The sequence below is a fragment of the Chanodichthys erythropterus genome, chromosome 4 (assembly GCF_024489055.1).
Source record: "Chanodichthys erythropterus isolate Z2021 chromosome 4, ASM2448905v1, whole genome shotgun sequence".
Classification (NCBI taxonomy): Eukaryota; Metazoa; Chordata; class Actinopteri; order Cypriniformes; family Xenocyprididae; genus Chanodichthys; species Chanodichthys erythropterus.
This window is the reverse complement of record NC_090224.1, coordinates 4,543,010-4,561,449: the sequence shown is the minus strand read 5'-3', so window position 1 is coordinate 4,561,449 and position 18,440 is coordinate 4,543,010. Positions and strand designations below refer to the sequence as shown.

The 18,440-nt window shown below is 35.5% G+C and overlaps 1 protein-coding gene across 3 annotated transcripts in view; it reads left to right on the top strand.

The window, feature by feature from the left end:
* bach2b (BTB and CNC homology 1, basic leucine zipper transcription factor 2b) overlaps nucleotides 1-18,440 on the top strand; it is a 110,120-nt gene that overhangs the window by 19,791 nt on the left and 71,889 nt on the right. Inside the window, exon 1 of one of the 3 annotated variants that reach the window (XM_067383749.1) lies at nucleotides 9,799-9,878. The exons of the other annotated variants lie outside the window; for them this stretch is intronic. Coding sequence (XP_067239850.1) covers nucleotides 9,864-9,878 — 15 coding nt within the window. The 5' untranslated portion in view covers nucleotides 9,799-9,863. Of the gene's footprint in view, nucleotides 1-9,798; nucleotides 9,879-18,440 lie in introns of those variants that run through there. 3 annotated transcript variants of the gene reach the window in all.

Sequence of the window (18,440 nt, the reverse complement as noted above, 5' to 3'; positions counted from 1 at the left end):
CTCTGATGCTCCGAGCGGTAAGGAGAGCACGGAGCGAAAGGTCACGGAGAACGAGAGAGGTTATTTTTAACCCTGCTGTATCATGTATCACCTCCGACCATGAGATTGGGTGAGGGAAGATATTTCAGGAAGCTCTTGGGTAACCAATTAGGCCAGGTGAAACCAGGTGCTGTTCTCTTCTCAGGTTTTCATCCAATTATGCTTTCTGAGAAAGAAAAATCCATATCAGTGGTCATCAAGAGTATACAGGGTGGTCAGTAGTGGTTGACAGATATAGATTTTTTTTATAGCCAATGGCGATATCGATATATTAGAGAGGATAGTGGCTTATGGCCGATATAAAGCAGGCATAATAGATCACACTATTTGGTAAATGAAACTTACTGGCCGAATGGAAAAACTTATCAGCCGATGCCAATCATTTAAAAATACCAAATATCGGCCTTGGTGATAAACTGTTGAACACTCACTTAACTGGTCTGTTGAATATTATACTGTATGATATAAATGTTATGTGGCAGTGGATGGAGTGTTTACCACAGCTGCAGTCACAGATGGCATGGTACAGTACCCTTGCAGTGCTCAGAAGCTGTCGAAACATATGGTAAATAGCTGAGGAATGTTTTTCTCATACCTGCGAGGGCATGACTAATGCATTTTGGGATGACTTTGAATGACGTGGACTCAAGACTTCACTAGATAGATCTCTAACCTGACAAAGGTGACACTGAATCCTTCTTACTTCCTCTCTTTTATTTGCTCCCCTTTGCAAGTGTCTCTTTCCTTCCTTTTGGTCTCTGGGAATGACCTATATTTTGTACCAAGTCATTTTTCCCATGATGCAGCCTTACCCTTTACACGCGGGGTGTCGGATAGGGGCGACCGGGGCTAGTTTTTAAAACATTTATTTCCCTACAGAATTAATAAAAATCTTGACTCTGTACTGCACTTGGAAAGGAATACAGTTCATGTTTGGGGTCAGATTTAATGTTTTTAAAAGAAGTCTCATGCTCACCAAGGCTGCGTCAAAATACAGTAAAAACACAAATACTGAGAAATATGATTACAATGTAATATTATTTCTATTTTAATATATTTTAAAATGTAATGTCCTTGCTGAATAAAAGTATTTATTTCCAAACCCCAAACTTCAGATAGGTAGTGTGTTAGTAAGTTGTATCCCTTGTGACAACTAGCTCCCCTACTGCATATTATGCTGCAGTTTGTCCAGCATAAACCTTATGTTTGTACATGTAGCTCAAAGGGGGTGGCATTAATGAAAGCAGAGGAATCCCTGCAGCTCTTGGGTGTTTTGTGTCCCTTTTGTGTCGCTCTCTCTCTCTCTCTCTCTCTCTCTCTCTCTCTCTCTCTCCCTGGTGATTTCTCACTGTCTGGACTTTGGGAAAAAGGGGGACGTTTGTTTTTGGAATGCACTTCTCTTAGCCATGCTTGGCATCAGAACATCTTTGTTCGAAAGCGAGGGAGGAAGGTCTCGGAGTTGCCGTCGAGGGTTATCGGAGAGTGTTGTTTTTTGGGATGAGGTTGGGGGTAAAGCTGCAGCAAAGTTCATTCATTCATTCATCCGCCCGTCATGGGCCTCCACTTTCTTTTATTTTTAGCCAAATCCATCAGGCTTGACAAGCGGGAAATTTGAGCCAGCGCGGGGCAATGCTCCAGAACCCCCCACTCCACAGCGTCATTCTTCTCCCTTTCCCTCCCTCTTGATCCCCATACTCTCGCTTCCTCTCCCCCCTGGGAAAAACGGAGTAGAGTTGAGGCTGGATTCAGACCGCCAGAGATGTTGAGTCATGTGAGTCTGTGTACACACAGACGCCACTGCTTTATACTGATAGAGGGAGGAAGAGGGTGACACACTGCAAAATATCATTTTCTTAATCAGTATTTTTTAAAAATCTATTAAAAAAAATTTAAAGTATACATTTATTTATAAAAAAAAAAATCTTATTTCAGGGAATATTCATTTATTTGTATTTATTAATAACGTTTTATTAAATGTATTTAGTAAGTATCTGTTTGTTTGTTTATTAGTTCCTTTAGCAATAATTCTAAACAATTGGGTATAATATAATATAATATAATAAATATAATATAATAAATATAATATAATATAATATAATATAATATAATATAATATAATATAATATAATATAATATAATATAATATAATATAATATAATATAATATAATATAATATAATATAATATAATATAATATAATATAATATAATATAATATAATATAATATAGCGGAACATTGGATTCCCAATTGGGGAAAAAAAATTATGATTTTATTTTATTTTTTTAAATAATAATTGAAAAAAAAAAAAAAAACTAAAATAATAAAATGATTTTAGGCATAAATCTAAAAGTTCTTAAAATGAAATTCCAACTGGAGAAAAAATAAAATGAAATAAAATTTTTAATAAAATAAAATAAATAGCTTTGAACATAAATCTAGGAATTTAAAAAAACGAAAATTGGTGTTTGTTTACTGATTTTTTTTATTTTTTTTATTTTTTTTTTTTATAATAAATACAGTCAAACCAAAATGTATTCAGACACCTTGGACATTTTCATTCATTAGTTTATTCACTATAGAAAAAAAATAATCTTTATTGTGTCAGATAACACTTAAGCAAAACATGATCAGGTCAAAGTGTCTGGATAATTTTTGGTTCCAAATTTTTATCAATTTTACTGGTAGTCCACTGTATGAAGAATTTTTGGTATAATATGTCACAGTTTACTTTATTTTGCTATCCTCACTTACATAAATGAACTATAGTGTCCTGCATCCACTAGTAAAAAAATATAAAAAATTATATCTAGTGTCTGAATAATTTGTGGTTTGACTGTATATTGCAGGGGTGGCTAACCCTGGTCCTGGAGAGTTTAGCTCCAACCCTGATAAAAACTCACCTGCCTGTAGCTTTTTTGTTTGATTAAGGTTGGAGCTGAACTCTGCAGGACCAGGGTTAGCCACCCCTGGTATATTGATTAAGAAAGTGATTCTTCTTCAGTGCAGATGAAGTCAAGGGTTGGGCTGTGATCAGTGTAGAGACAGAGAGAGAGAGAGAGAGAGGTGGCATGTTCCCCTCTGGTTCTTTTATAAGGTAATGTCTAGTGACTCTGGAAGGGGAGACATGTGCACGGATATATTTTAACACACAGCAGGCAGATGGAGAGCAGGGGAGGGGACCGAAGTGCCTGCCAGCTTCCTCTCAACCTATCTCCCTTTCTTTTGCCTTGCCCTGCCTGCCTGCCCAGTCCAGCATTCACAGCAGACAGGAACATAGCAGTAAAGTAAAGCCAGAACAAGCCGAAAAGCACACACACACTAAAGAGGCAAGTGTCAGCCTTGAGTTTGACCTATTAACCTGCATGTTACTGTCTGACCGCTTCTCTCCAGGCTGTAATGTGTTTGCGTGCACTCCAGAGACTCCAGTCCCGCTCTAAAGCATGGTTTGAGTTCAGTACCCACTACACTTAGTTATGGTTTGTATTATGCAAGGGCCATGCCGTATTATGTTTCTCTTAAGATATATGGTGGAAAGGAGACGAGTGTGTGTTTGCACACGTGTCCGTTCGAATGTGTTTTTCTATTTATTTAATTTGATGTCTGTTAACTTTTTTTTTTCTATTTATTTATTTTTGTTTTCCTATTTTCTATCTGTTTGTTTATATTTATATTCATATTTTAATTTTAATAAATTCTTTCTTATGAGTACATGTATTCTTTTAGGAGATGATTTTCATCTAAACCAAGTTAAAAATGAAGAATGCAGCATCACAGGCTAATTAACTAATAATGAGTTAGTCATCAGTTGACTACTGATGAGTTGGCATGATTCAGCAACTCTACCAATGTAATGTCTGAAATGCAGCTGAAAAGCTTGAGGGAGATTTTAGAAAATAGTGATTTTTTTTTTTTTTTTTTTTTTCCCTTAAAGCTGTTGATTCTCTCAACTAGTCTTTTACCTCATGTATTTCTCATAATAGTATAAATTAAGTATGTCGGACATGTACATGTGCAACATCTGTGGCCCCGCTCCATCCCTCCAGTGTTGCCAGTATTATTCTCATTCACACTACCTCTCAAATCTAATTTGACTATTATGGTGTCAGGATAAGTCCTGCCTGTCAGCCTGGGGCAGGGTTCAGACCATGGTTAAGTACAAGCTTCAGCAGGCGCTGACATGGCCCTGCTGTACCCTCACTTATCTGTCTGTTTCTACATCCACTTCACTACATCTCATCCAGTGTGACATCAGCGCACAGGCCGCTACCACATCAGAATGTGTGTGAACATGCTGATACTTTGGGTTTTATATAAGTTAGGGATAGTTCAGGATGGTTGGCTAGTTGATCAGTGAAGGTGACTACTTGATATCTACTTTTTTATATATATATATATATATATATATATATATATATATATATATATATATATATATATATATATATATATATATATATATATATATATATATATATATATATATATATATATATATATATATATATATATAATATATCTCTACTTGAATTTTTCGTAGTGTATTAATTGCGTGATAACTGTGTGTTGTGCTTTAGCTGTTAAACAGTTTGCAAAGTTGCATTTTTATTGAGGATTCAAGCATGTGCTTTGTGATTTTTAGATGTTGTGTTAAGTTAGCTTTTTTATTTAAGTTTTAAAAATGTGTCTTGAGGCTCCACACTTTGTTTCTTTTACTCTTTTTTTCCGTCTACCAGTTCTTCAACACAAGAACACATATGTTAACATCTAAAACCAGCCTATACAGGACTAGACCTTTTAGCCAATTTCTTTCTTTCTTTCTGTTTCTTTCTTTCTTTCAAACAAACAAACAAACAAACAAACAAACAAACAAACAAACAAACATGTTTTCAAATAAGTACAGTATACATTCATTCATTTGTTTGTTTGTTTGTTTGTTTCACATGTATTCATTTAGCAGATACTTTTATATTCATACTTTTTTGAGTTGCAAATGAGGAATGCTGCCAATCCAAACTCTAGTTGATTTTTTTTATTATTTTTAAAACTGAGATAAAAAAAAATAAAATATAAAAATCAGTATTTTAAATAACTATTTTATTTTTTCAACAAATTCTTTCTTATTACCAAAGTTTTATTTTATTTTAAATTTTTATTTTATATATTTTTTATTTTATATATATTTTTTATTTTATTTTATTTTATTTTATTTTATTTTATTTTATTTTATTTTATTTTATTTTATTTTATTTTATTTTATTTTATTTTATTTTATTTTATTTTATTTTATTTTATTTTATTTTATTTTATATTTTATTTTATTTTATTTTATTTTATTTTATTTTATTTTATTTTATTTTATTTTATTTTATTTTATTTTATTTTATTTTATTTTATTTTATTTTATTTTATTTTATTTTATTTTATTTTATTTTATTTTATTTTATTTTATTTTATTTTATTTTATTTTATTTTATTTTATTTTATTTTATTTTATTGTTTATCAAGCTCACTGGCATTCTGCCTCTATTTCACACCTATTGATCAGATCTCTTGCTGTTATTGGGATTCAGTTAGATAGTGTTAGTTTAATTGAGTGAGTCATGTGAAGCATGTTGTTAGCGGCCAACTCTCCATTTATACCACAATTGCTGTATTTGTCAGTCAAGTCCAAAAAAACCCCAGAAAGCCTAGCAGGGCATCTTGTAATGCAAGTGTCAAGAAAAAAAAAACAGTCAGCTCTAACCTGCTTTCAAATGTGAGTTGCCGAATGATAAATATCCACATTAAAACGACCTCCTGTGCTATATTTCAAAAGGGAAAACCCCTCTGGGGTTAAAACGGTCCAAACACCGTAATTCCTCTCTTCATCTTGATGGCGGCCATTTTACATCAGTATACCCACCACTGGGAGTTTAAGACATTTAATATGCACTTGTTGCATAATGTCTCAGCTGAAGTGTCCATGCTAAAGATCTCCTGAGGCATATTAAATCCCACTGTGTGCTGGAAACTGAAAGTTGAGTGTATTCCCATGGGAAACTATAAACGCCTCTGAGGCCTGACCGATGCGTGAGAGACAGGAGATTTAATAGTACATGAAATGTAAAGGAATGACTACATACTGTAACATCATTAATCTGATTGGAAAGAGAAGTATAAAAATTATTCATTTTTAAATTATTTCTAAATTATTCTAGGATACATTTTCCACAGTTATGAAACGCAGAGGTTTGTAAAAGCATCATGAATGTTGAAAGTTTGAATGGCTTCCTTTTCACGCTCACAATCGCCATGAAGTCACAATCGCCATGGTTACCGCTATAATGGGTAACTGGAAGCTGAGCGTATTTGGCAGATTGCAAAGCCTCGCTTTTGTCACTACACACAGTTTGCTTAGCTTCCTCCTAAAGTAACATGGAGTTATTCAAGGTTCGTCTTGGTACTGATCACAATTGTGAATTTTTTACAGGCATCAGATGAATGAATCATAACAGGTTGATAGTATTGTTCACATTTCTCATAGCACCCATTGAAAAATGTCCACTGTCACAATCAAATTCCCATCAAACGAAAAAGTCGATGACTCAAGTCAGACGTATTGACTGAGAGCTGAGCTGAATACTAAGGCTTTCAGTCAAGGACTGGCTGCCCTTCACAGAGCCATCTGATGAATGTGGATTTGTCAATAATCTAAGATGGCCGACACCAATCTTTGTGGATCTAACCTAAGCTAAATCTGCTCTAATCAATGACTCTTGAAAATGTATTAAGATTAAATCCTGTAATCGTGTGACAGGACATGTCAGGAAATTTAGAGATTATGTTGACTGAGTTAGGTAGAATGCCACAAAACATACAAAGCACCATTTATAAGGTGTAAGTGAGGTGAATAAATTATCCCTGCTCTATTTGCATGTTACCCAGCACTTTTTTAATTCTTTGACAATAGCTGCAACAGCCAGAGGAGCATTGTTGCAGAAACAACCTCAAAAAAAAAAAAGCTCCATATTCTCTTCCATCTGGCAGAGGTGATTAGCTGAAGTTGGGCAGATGGTGCCATGGTTAGGTTCCTCATAGCTTTGGGGGTAATCTACACATACTTCCTTACAAGGCCAGTTCTATTAGCGGAGCTCATCGCTATCTCTGCACTCATGGGATTTCACAGAAAGCTCTGTAGATTTACTGCAATTTTTTTGTTTTGTTTATTTTTGTCCTGTTGGCCAGTGAAAATATCGGAACAAAATGAGAAAAACATTTGAGAAGCAAAAATTTATGATAATACTTGTCAGAAAATATATAATAATTCTGTCTGGAGCTGCTGTGCTGATGGCGACTAACAACGAACTCTTGTTTGTATTTACTCTTGTGTACTGTACCTTCATTTCATTGGAGCATTATTTTGTTGCGCATCAGCTGTGATAAACAGACATCCACTTTCGCACTGAGTGTGTAACAGTGGCCAGCTAGTGAGAGTTGTGCAGGTAAACCGACTCGAAGCAGGGTCGTTAGGATTGGAGAATGAGTTTTGGAGGCGGAGCAATGAAGAGAGGGGTGGGTTTGTTTGGGTTGATTTCAAATATCAACAATATTTAACAGCGTTTTTTAAAAATGGCTTGCCCCACCTTTAAAGTCGTCATGAAATCAAAATTGATCCTAGTAACTTTGCTAGTGCATATTACTAGTCTTGTGGTGAACAATTAATCTGTGCAAGTTAATACACACAAAAAAAAAAAATTGTTTGTCGTGGTAATCTTTAATCAAAATCTGAAAAGATATTTCCGGTCTGGAATGGCGTTCCTTCTCTGATGACGTCAGTTTGATGGCTTGGGTTGAAAACGCTTCAACCACTCCCCCTCCAACTGTCAGTCTGCTATGAGCGAGAGATGGAGAGGAGGAGTGCTAAAGTAAAACCCTGCCCTCTATTCAATATTCCGTTTCACTTGGAAATACGTCACAACACTGGAGAAAAGTCGTTTGCAACTTCTGGTTCATGGGGACTTTAATATCATATAAAACTGTTCTTATATCAACAATTTTTTCGCTTAAAACAAGACAAATTTTATAATATTAATTATATTCAGATATTTGAATTAAAAATACGAACACATTTTCATTCAAAAATCTGTTTTAATGTATTTATTTTATTAAAAGTACAATAAAAAATGTCGGCACCGATGGCCTCATGGGCAGCGAGCCGACATGAAGCGCCAATGCACTTCAGGCGACTCGAGTTCGAGTCTGGCTCGTGGTCCTTTCCCGATCCCATCCCTCTCTTTCTCTCCCACTTCGCTTCCTGTCTAGTAACTGTCCTATCATAATAAAGGCAAAAACGCCAAAAATAAATCTTTACAAAAAAAAAGTACAATAAAAAATGTAATATGATGTATTTTTACAATTTACAACTGTTTTTTTTATTTTAATACATTTTGAAATGTAATTCATTCATATAATGGAAAACTAAACCTCATTTGTTTTTTTTTTAACAAGAAAAAACTTGATTCAAGATATATAATCTGAAAAGAAGTCCTAATTATCTTATGTGTAAGATAAGTACATTTAAGAAAATGTAAAAATAATTTAGCGTTTTCACAGAATTTCTGCTTGTCATTTAATCAAATATGCAAAATTTTATGAGATATATTTCAGCAGAATTCCACAGATGTTCCCTCACAGTGCAGAAAATCTGCAAAACATGCACAGATTCTGTGTGGCCTTACTAAGATCTATTCCTCAATTAGCAAATGCTAACATCAATATATCGCTCACAAAGCTTCTGAATCATTGTTTCCAGAAGAACATCCTTTTTTCTGACTAATAACACATTGTCTGGGTCTGTGCCTGGCCTCGGCTCAATCCCCGTTTCCTGTAGTGGAGCCCTGAGCAGGCCTGGCCCTCAGGATGTTTTTGTTTGGGACGAAGCGAGAGGGGAGGGGTGGCTGCGATTCTTGTGTGGCAAATGCACCCAATTAAAAATGCAATGGTCAGTGAGTGGACCTGGCACAGAGTGAGTCTGGAAGTGTTGACATACCAAGAATGAAGAAAAAAGAGAGTGAGTGAGAGAGAGAGAGAGAGAAACGTTGGGATCACCCTGGAAAAAAGGCACGAGGGAGGTTGGGCGGGCGGCTGTTAGGGGGGAAGGGAGCGGGGTGAATCAAGGCTGTGGAATGCACTCGGTTTAGTCACATATTCACTTGCTAAACACCAGGAACTCCTGAGTCAGCGGCTTCCTCATCAGCCTGCTGCATGTCAGGGACTCGTCCCTCTCTCTCTAGTCTCTTTTTCTTCTCGTCCCCCCCCCCCCCCCTCATCGATTGAGACTCAAGCTGTTGCAGTGTGATTGGCAGAACTCCTGGCTCAGTGTCAAAAACAACCCCTCCCCCTCTGATGCCGCCTCCTCTCACCCTCCTGTATACGCTGAGGTGAGGACGAGCATATGCTGAAAATGGGAGACATCTATGGCAATGAGCCTCTCGCTTGTGGTGAATGTAAAACTCATAGAGCAATTAGATAATAGAGCAATTAACACATGTAAACCTCTTAAACTAGACTTCAGAGTCATTTGCGCTATGATAAATATCATTATCTGCACCCTTTAGCCCTCACCCCCTTTCTTTTAGACAGGATAATCTGTCCGTTGACCTTCTAAGACACGCATCTCTCTCTCTCCCGGATGATCTGAAGTGCTGCACTGATCTTTGTTTATCTCTAATGAAGAGCTGTGTGTTGGTAATCACAGACATTCTGTCCTAAGCTGTCATGTATCAGTGCAAAGCGAATACAGCAGTGATTCCAGGGGTAAACAGATTTACTATAAAGGAACATTAATGAAACTTGAAAAGGTATTTTTTTTTTATTTAATGTTGTTTTCTTTAAAAATACTATGATTGATTTCTTGGGTTTTTAATTTGTAATTAAAAATGTTAATTAATTAATTATTTAGTTAATTTATATGTAAACTACTCCTCATAAGTTTGAGGTTGAAAAAAAGATAAAACGTTCTTGACTTTCTTGACCCTTCTTGAGATCTTTTGGACTTTTTGAAAAAAAGTTTCTTATGTTTGCCAAAGCTGCATTTATTTGATAAAATTACAGTAATATTGTGTAAATATTATAACAATTTAACGCAACTGTTTTAATATATTTTAAGAGCATTATTTTGTGTTGAATTTTCAGCATCATTACTCCAATCTTCAGCGTCACATGATCCTTCAGAAATCATTTTAATATGCTGATTTGCTGCTAGAGAAACATTTTTTTATTATTATCAGTGTTGTGCTGATTAATATTTTCGTGGAATTTTTTTTTTTTACTTTTTTTTTAAGGATTCTTTGATGAATAGAATGTAAAAAAAAAAAAAAAAAGAACAAAATTTATTTGAAATAGGAATCTTTTGTAATATTATAAATGTCATTACTGTCAATTTCAATCAATATAATGTGACTTTGCTGAAATAATTATTAATTTCTTTCACACTTTTGAATGGTAGTGTATATCTATATACAGTATTATTTAGCCCTGGAATTTAACTCAACTTATATTGAGAAGAATCCGGATGTTATGTGCAATCAATAGTCATGCATTTCCTCTCCTTAGATGCAGCCCTAAACCTTGATAAATCAATGTATTATTGATATTACATTGAACATTACAGTTTCCAGTGGTGATTTTACCATTGTTCCAAGGGTGAAATAGGGAGATGAATGATTCTGTTTCTCTGAGCAGTGGTAATCCATGACTGTGTGGGAATGGAGCACACCTGTCCTTTGCACTGTCATCCTGTCACTCACTTTCTGCCCAGTGACATGTGATCACATGCTCATGAGAGTCAGAAAGTTCAGCACACACACATACTAGCAGATGTGTTTTACAACAACATAACATATATATTTATATAGCCATGATGTCCTGGAGTCACATAGAAAATACTGTAGATCTTATTTTTCAGTCTTATCCTTGATGAATTGATGGGTTTTGAAATATTAAACACATTTCTGAAAAGGCACCTCTTTTCACCGAGTGAGATAGAAGCAGAAATTATTTCCTTTTGTGAGCTCAATGTGATTTTACAGCATTTCTATCCAGGGGCTCATCATATTTTATGATCCAGTGAAGGTAGAGTGTATAAGTGTGTGGTTGATTCAGAAGTTCTTTTGCTCGCTATGTGTAAGTTTGAGCGTGTGTGGGTGTGATATAGTAGTTGTAATGTCATTCTGCAAACCTGTGCTGCTAACTGTGGTGGGAGAATCTATCTTTAGCTCTGAGGGGGATTGTGAACAGTTGGCCTCCAAGGCTGGCGCTAACTCCGCTCGCTCAATTAGCACTACAGAGCTGCTAAAGCATGCAGAGAGATGTGCCTCTTTGTGTTCAGAAATTCACAACAATAGTAGTCCTTTTCCCTACATAAAGATTTGAGATACATTGCTATTTATAAGATGGAAAGGCTGTATAACTGTTGCCATGATTAAATTCCATAATGGGTGTGACTTATGTAAAGGCACAGTATTATAACACTGTACATTTTCATTGTTTTTTATTATTTATATATCATATTTATTATATTTATATTTATATATATATATATATATATATAGAGAGAGAGAGAGAGAGAGAGAGAGAATTTTTGAATTTCAACATACCTTTATTACAATTTTCAACAACATAATACAATCAATTCCTACTACATATACACAAAACTCATTTTAAAAACAAAAACAAAAAACAAAATAAACACCCAAAAATTAAGAATATGTAAACTCTAAATTCCCGTCACTAATTTCACACAAAGCCCTTTTGTAACACCAAATCATTTCAAACCGCATAAGATCTCCCATAGCTTTGTAGTACTGAAAATCAACCAGAATCCTTGACTTCACTAAGTTAAAAAACACAGTTTGTAGGTTACCATTTAAATTCTGTTCAATCTTAATTTTCATAAAGGTATCATAAATTGCCATTTTTGCTTGGCCTAAAAGGAAATTTAACAATTGGCAACAGAATCGATGTTTCCGGGTATATTTAAAACCACAAATAAACACTCCCAATGAAAAGATCTCATCAAACCGATTAAACAAGCCCCCCAAAACCTGAAAAAGTGAATTGAGCCTATTACAAAAAACAAAGGCATGATAGACATTTTCTCTCTGGAGGCAAAAAGGGCATTCATCACTGATACCTGGGTTTATAACCGAAACAAGAGCGTTCACAGCAATAGCGCCATGAAGGACTCTCCATTGTAAGTCTCCTACTTTCTTTGACAAAGGTGACTTATACATGACTCTCCATTCCGGTTTAACATTCTCCCCTAAATGGAGGACAGCACGCCAAGGAGTATCAACCCTATTACATAAAAAAGTCTTATTTAAAGATTTAACACAACTTTTGTACACACTTTTTCCAGATGCAGAATTGGGTCCCTTTAAAAAGAGAGAGAGAGAGAGCGGTATCGCAAGCTACTTGTGATATATATACACTGCCCTCCAAAAGTTTGGAAACGCCCTAGAAAACACCCTTTTTAATTTCTGAGAATTTCGCACTGATAAGGGACAACACAAACTACGAAAACATATTTTATTACATAAACAGTTTATATATAGAAAAAACTTACATTTTCGATTCCTCAAAATATCCACCATTAGCAGCTATCTGACCTAAACTGGGTTCTAATTGGTTCATTGTATTCTAAACTTAATTGGCAATCAATTGTTGATAGATGCGCGTCAAATTCGCGTCATAGATGCGAATTTTAATTTTTTCGGAAAAGCTATCTTAGACTTTTACTGACACCTAGTTGTACGGCTGCGGTATCATGTAAAAGTTTTCAGTAACCAACGCCATTGCAAAAATGCATTATTTACAGTCAGGCATTACACATTTATTAATATTAAATAATAATTTATTTATTGTAATTACTAAAATATCCAAAAACAGAGGACTTTTATTTGCTTTTCAATTTATTTTTAAAATAAAGCCTGTGGTAAACATAACTTGATGATACTTTGACATTTTTCTCCACAACGTAACGTGCACACACTCACACCCCAAACTATCTTATCTAGTTACTTATTAACATACATTTTCAAAAATAAACATAACTGCTTCAAAATTTGCATTTTATATGGGTGTGTGTACATTACTTTGTAGAACAAAATGTCAAAGTATCATTAAGTTATGCCACAGGCTTTATTTTTCTCATAAATTGAAGAACCCAATTATAAAACCCCATATTTAGAGGTCATCCCTGCACCTCTCTATTCGGCTGCTCATATGACCTTAACATGGCGGCTCTCATGAGGTGATCCCCCTCAATAAAACAGCCATTATTAGGCTACTGATATGACTCATTTGAGTTGAAACATAATTTACATAAGTATTATTAATTTCTTTATGCCTAAAACTTTTTAATGACAGAAAAATTTTGCACCTTCAATGTGACTAAAAAAAAAAAATCTTTTCACCGAACAGTTTCGTAACTCTTATTGTTGTGGCTTGTTGATGCTGTATTGTAAAAACTGTCAACACAAACTCGACATAAACTGTTGAAAGTGGGTCAGTGAAATATCAGAGGAAAAGACAAAGTATGAGACAGCACTTTTACACAAAAGCATGCATACACACATATACACAGACCTCCTGTTTCAGGAAGTACGCAGAACAGGAGACGTTAAACACTCAGTTCCTTTTTGACATGTGTTTCCATCACCCTCCATAAGACGAGAGCAGCAGGCAGCGGGCCACACAGACACACACACACTCACGCACACACACACACACACACACACACACACACACACACACACACACACACACACATCCTCACCTCTCGTTTCGTGAGGGTAAAAAGAGGCCACCGCCACTTTTCAGTTTAACTGTTCTTTCAGCCTGTCCCCTTGAAACCTCTCATATTCTGGTGACTCGTCATTTGAACCCAGGCCCAGAAAAACAAGCAGGGGAGATAAGATCAAACCAGACAAGATTCTACACTGTTTGGTTGCTCCACCGAGAACCCACAGGCCTGACAGCCGTTTGCCAGGTGGATGTGGATTTGTGGGAGAAAGGTTATAGCCTACCTTTCTCTCATCAGAGTCCAAGAGAGTGTTTATTTAATATGATTGATTTCAACACAGACATTTGACTGAATCCAAGTTTTTGCGATAAATAGGGAAGTGCAAATCTACATATTTCTGGACAAATTTAACCCCCGGTTTCACAGACAAGGTTTAAACTAATCCTAGACTAAAAAGCATGTTTGAGCTGTTTTAACTGAAAGTAACTCACAATTACATATCTTAAAATAAGTCAGTGCCATTGTTTTGTCTCAAGATGCACACCAGTAATGTTTTTTTCCGGTGTATGTTTATAAAAGCTACTTAAATATCCTAATTGAACTGAGGCCTAATCCTGGTTTAGGGTAAGCCCTGTCTGTAAAACCGGTCCTAAATCTATTATAATCTTAAGTATAAGGCTGGTTCTAAATTCTTCTGTGAAAATGCATCAAAATTAACAATTTAAAGAAAATAACATGTAGATTGTGGCTTTTTGATTTGGGATGCTGAAGTTGAAACTGAAAATCAGTGTCAAAAAGCCACAATTTTCATCTTCAATCTTCATTTTTTTTAAATGATTATTTTGATGTATATTCAGTAATGGACCAAAAACCTGCCAGGTGCATCACATTTACTGTTGCTTATGCTGGACACACTCTTAGAGATTTTAAGCTTGATTTTGGACCCGTCTCCATCATTCTCTTCTGAATTCATGTTTTATCATATGAGTTTCTGTGAGATCTCGTGTCTGTGGAATTGTCACTGTAAAATCACAGTTGTCAGGTGTGTGGTCTTGTGTGCCTTCGGAGGATTTTAGTGTTAAAAGTCTTTTAACATTTTTAAAATCAATTAAGATGTAAAAGTCATCTAGTGTGTCCCATGCAGGCCTTAACAAAATTTTGCAGCCAAAATCCAGTAATTTCAATTGGAATCTGCACATTTGGGCACGAGAACATTCCCCGCAACAGATTTCCCTCACATTCAAGTTGGTCACAGAAAGCTGCTTGGTTTGAAAGTGACTTCTGACTTTTGTGACTGCACCTAAATACTTAGTTTTCCACAACCTTATACATATATACATAGTTATGTCAGGAAACTCTAGATGAAACAGTGCTGATTTGTCTCAATGCAAGCTGATGATAATTACAGCGTTAACTACTTGTCACAAGCTGATAGGTCCATGTCACATCTGCAGCCAATGAGCTTGTTGCTCACACATTTAAATGGCTGGTTACATTCACTATAGTAGTTTGCAGCGCGCTTCAGAGTTTCTCTAAATCCCTCCACCTTCCCCAGCTCCACCTGTATAGATCTTCTATGGGTTATTGATATATGCTATTTGTGCAGCAGCAATATGTCTTATATATAAAAATTGAGCTTTATCTCTAAATTAATATTTTTCATACTGTACATTTTAATGTGATGTCTAAATTCACTTGTACTGTAGCATTTAAAATGATTTTAGTTTTTATTTTTGTTTTTATTTTTAGACAAAACAGTAGAATTTATTATCAGTCATTTATTAGTTTTCAGCTTTAATATTGTGCATCCCTGAAATGAACAAATGACTCTACATGAATATTTAGCATTTATCTCTTATGAAAATAACATCTTTGACACAGAACATTTATCATCAGCCATAAACAGCACTGTAATTTCACTCCATTTTCATCCATTAGACCCCGCTAGAAAGATGAGGTCAGCCCATTGAGAGACAGTGTTTTGATGGGTAACTGAAGTCCGTGAGAAGGTAACCTGATGTGATGGCCTTTTGAGTAAGGCGTGCAAAAGCATAAATTCATTCCTCTTCCAGACCTCCTCGAGTTTCTGGTGACGTCAGAGGTGCATGTGGGAGCATTCTTATTCCTCTCAGGTCTCCGCGGATATGCATCTTATCTGTCTTTTTCCGTTATCAATACTCAACGAAATCCTTCCCTTCTACTGTTTTCGGGGCTCCCGTGCACATGAGTCAACGTGCACGCGGGGATATTTTTAGAGACACAGATAGTGTGTCCTACCAGACGGCAGAGGACCAATTAAGCATGTCGTACACCTTCCATTACACGAAAGAAGAGCTGAAGATGAATGAAGAGAAGGAAGAGCAGGGAGAAAGGTAGTGAGCCTCTGGCCTGGATGAGGTCATAACACCACAATGAAACGGTTTCCTCTTTGGCGATCATCATTTGTTTTTCTGCATATTATCTTAATGGCTTTGTGCCATATTCGGTTTTTGGAAAATGATCCTGTAGCGGGAAAGCCACTCACAGAGAGCTTCCAGTCATGTCTGTGTTTATTGGCTCTCTAATGGACAAGAGAGGCAGCAAAAATACAGCACTCAATCATCAATACACTCTTTAAACCACAAAAAGGGTGAAATTACTCTCTTGTTTAATCAGATTCTTTCCTGACATGTTTTCGCAGATAAAAGATCACCAGTTGAGATGAAGATGATGATACAGAAAAGACATTTTTTTTGCTTCCCTTTATGGAAATACTGAGGGAGAGACCCAGCCCACGTTTCTTTGATTCCTTTCCTCTTTTAATTTCATTAAATGTTACAGTGGCCGACTCAAAGTTTCCATCATTGAGGCCTACCGCGTATTTTGCTATCTTAGATCGTGAGTCATTTTTTTTCAATGCACAGGAGTAGATAAACATGTTGTACTGTATTCATATTAGGGCCGGGTGATGTATTGAATATTTATGTTGTATTAGGGATGATTTTGCTGGTGATGTAAAATTCAGCAACATTCTGAATGCCTAAGTCATTTTGATGTGCTTTTTATTAAGTTTCCTAAAGTAGTGCGATTCCTTCCTTGCCTTGCAATTTAAACATATGAATGAAAAGACAGAGATTTAATTGCATCTCTGATTCAAGTTTCAGTTGTAGTAATGTTGTTTGAGTTGGAAAATTTGATTCAATTAAATTTGTTGCATTCCATGAATTCAGTCAAACTGTTTCAATGAATTGATTCAAAACTTTGATTCAAAAATTCTGTTATAATGCAAAAATAGTTTTAGTTAAAATATAAATTTTGATACTGTACATGTTGTAGTATATTCGGTTATACTGGCACATATATGAAATACATTTTTTATTTGGTGAAAAATACTGTATGGAAAACATGCCTTGATCATTTTATATATATACACAACTGTTCAAAAGCAAATCAGCATAATTAGAATGATTTCTGAAGAATCATGTGACACTGAAGACTGCAGTAATGATGCTGAAAATTCAGCTTTGTCATCACAGGAATAAATTAAATTTTAAAATATATTAAAATATCAAAAAGTTATTTTAAATTGTAAAAATATTTCATAATATAGCTGTATTTTTGATCAAATAAATGCAGTATTGGTGAGCTTAAGGGATTTTTTTTTTTTTTTTCAAAAATCTTACCAACCCCACACTTTTGAACAGTAGTTTTGGTTATTTAACATTTTTAACTTAAATAATTGTTCCTTTAATCAATCTGTCGGATAAATCACCCTTTTAAGTCATTTCAGGGTAAATATATATACAATATATACTGAATATCATCAAAAGGCTTGTTTTGTTTTGATTTTCAATGAAGTTGCACTTCATTGTGTGTCCCATTTCAATTCTGATGTCTTTAATGCATTTAGCACGGCGTATATATTTACTTGTACATGCGGTGGTGGTGTCTTGTTGGTGCTTTGCACAATTGTCGATTTTCATGTTTTGATATATTGTGACCTTACTGTTGTCTCCACTCTGCTTGAATTACATTTGCTATGCTTTAATTAATGGACTGCTGAAAGTCAGGGTCACCAAGGCAAGTGCTATAGTGATGTAAGCCAAAAGAGAGACCACACGATTACTACACTTCTCCCTCAGGCTGAGATCAGACTCATCAATAGCAGAGATAATGTGGAGACGCGCACTATGACATCAATATCAGGCACTGAGATCGTGGTGCTCTATTGTGTTTCCAGCACCTTCCTCCCCCCCTCCATCCCCTCCATGTTCAGACACTGAGAGACCCGTAGGACACTGACAGCCATTGATGGGCCCTGCAGGCTCTCAGTGACTCATGGCATTGTGAGAGTTTGCATGCTTGCTGAAATGTGTACTTGCTTACCTTATTTTCGGTCTCGCCTAACTCCTAAAGGGTTCCAAAAGGAGGTTTTCAAGGCGATGCCATAGAAGAATCATTTTGGGTTCTCCAAAGAACCTTTCTGTGATCCGTTCTTAAAAGAACCATTTTTTGTCTTATTGTGAAGAGAACATTTTTGCGATGGAAATGTTCCTGGATTTTAAAGGCTGTTTTGACCCGGATGCCAATAAAGAACCTTTTATTTTTAAGAGTTTAGGGATGTGAAAAGTACTTTGGT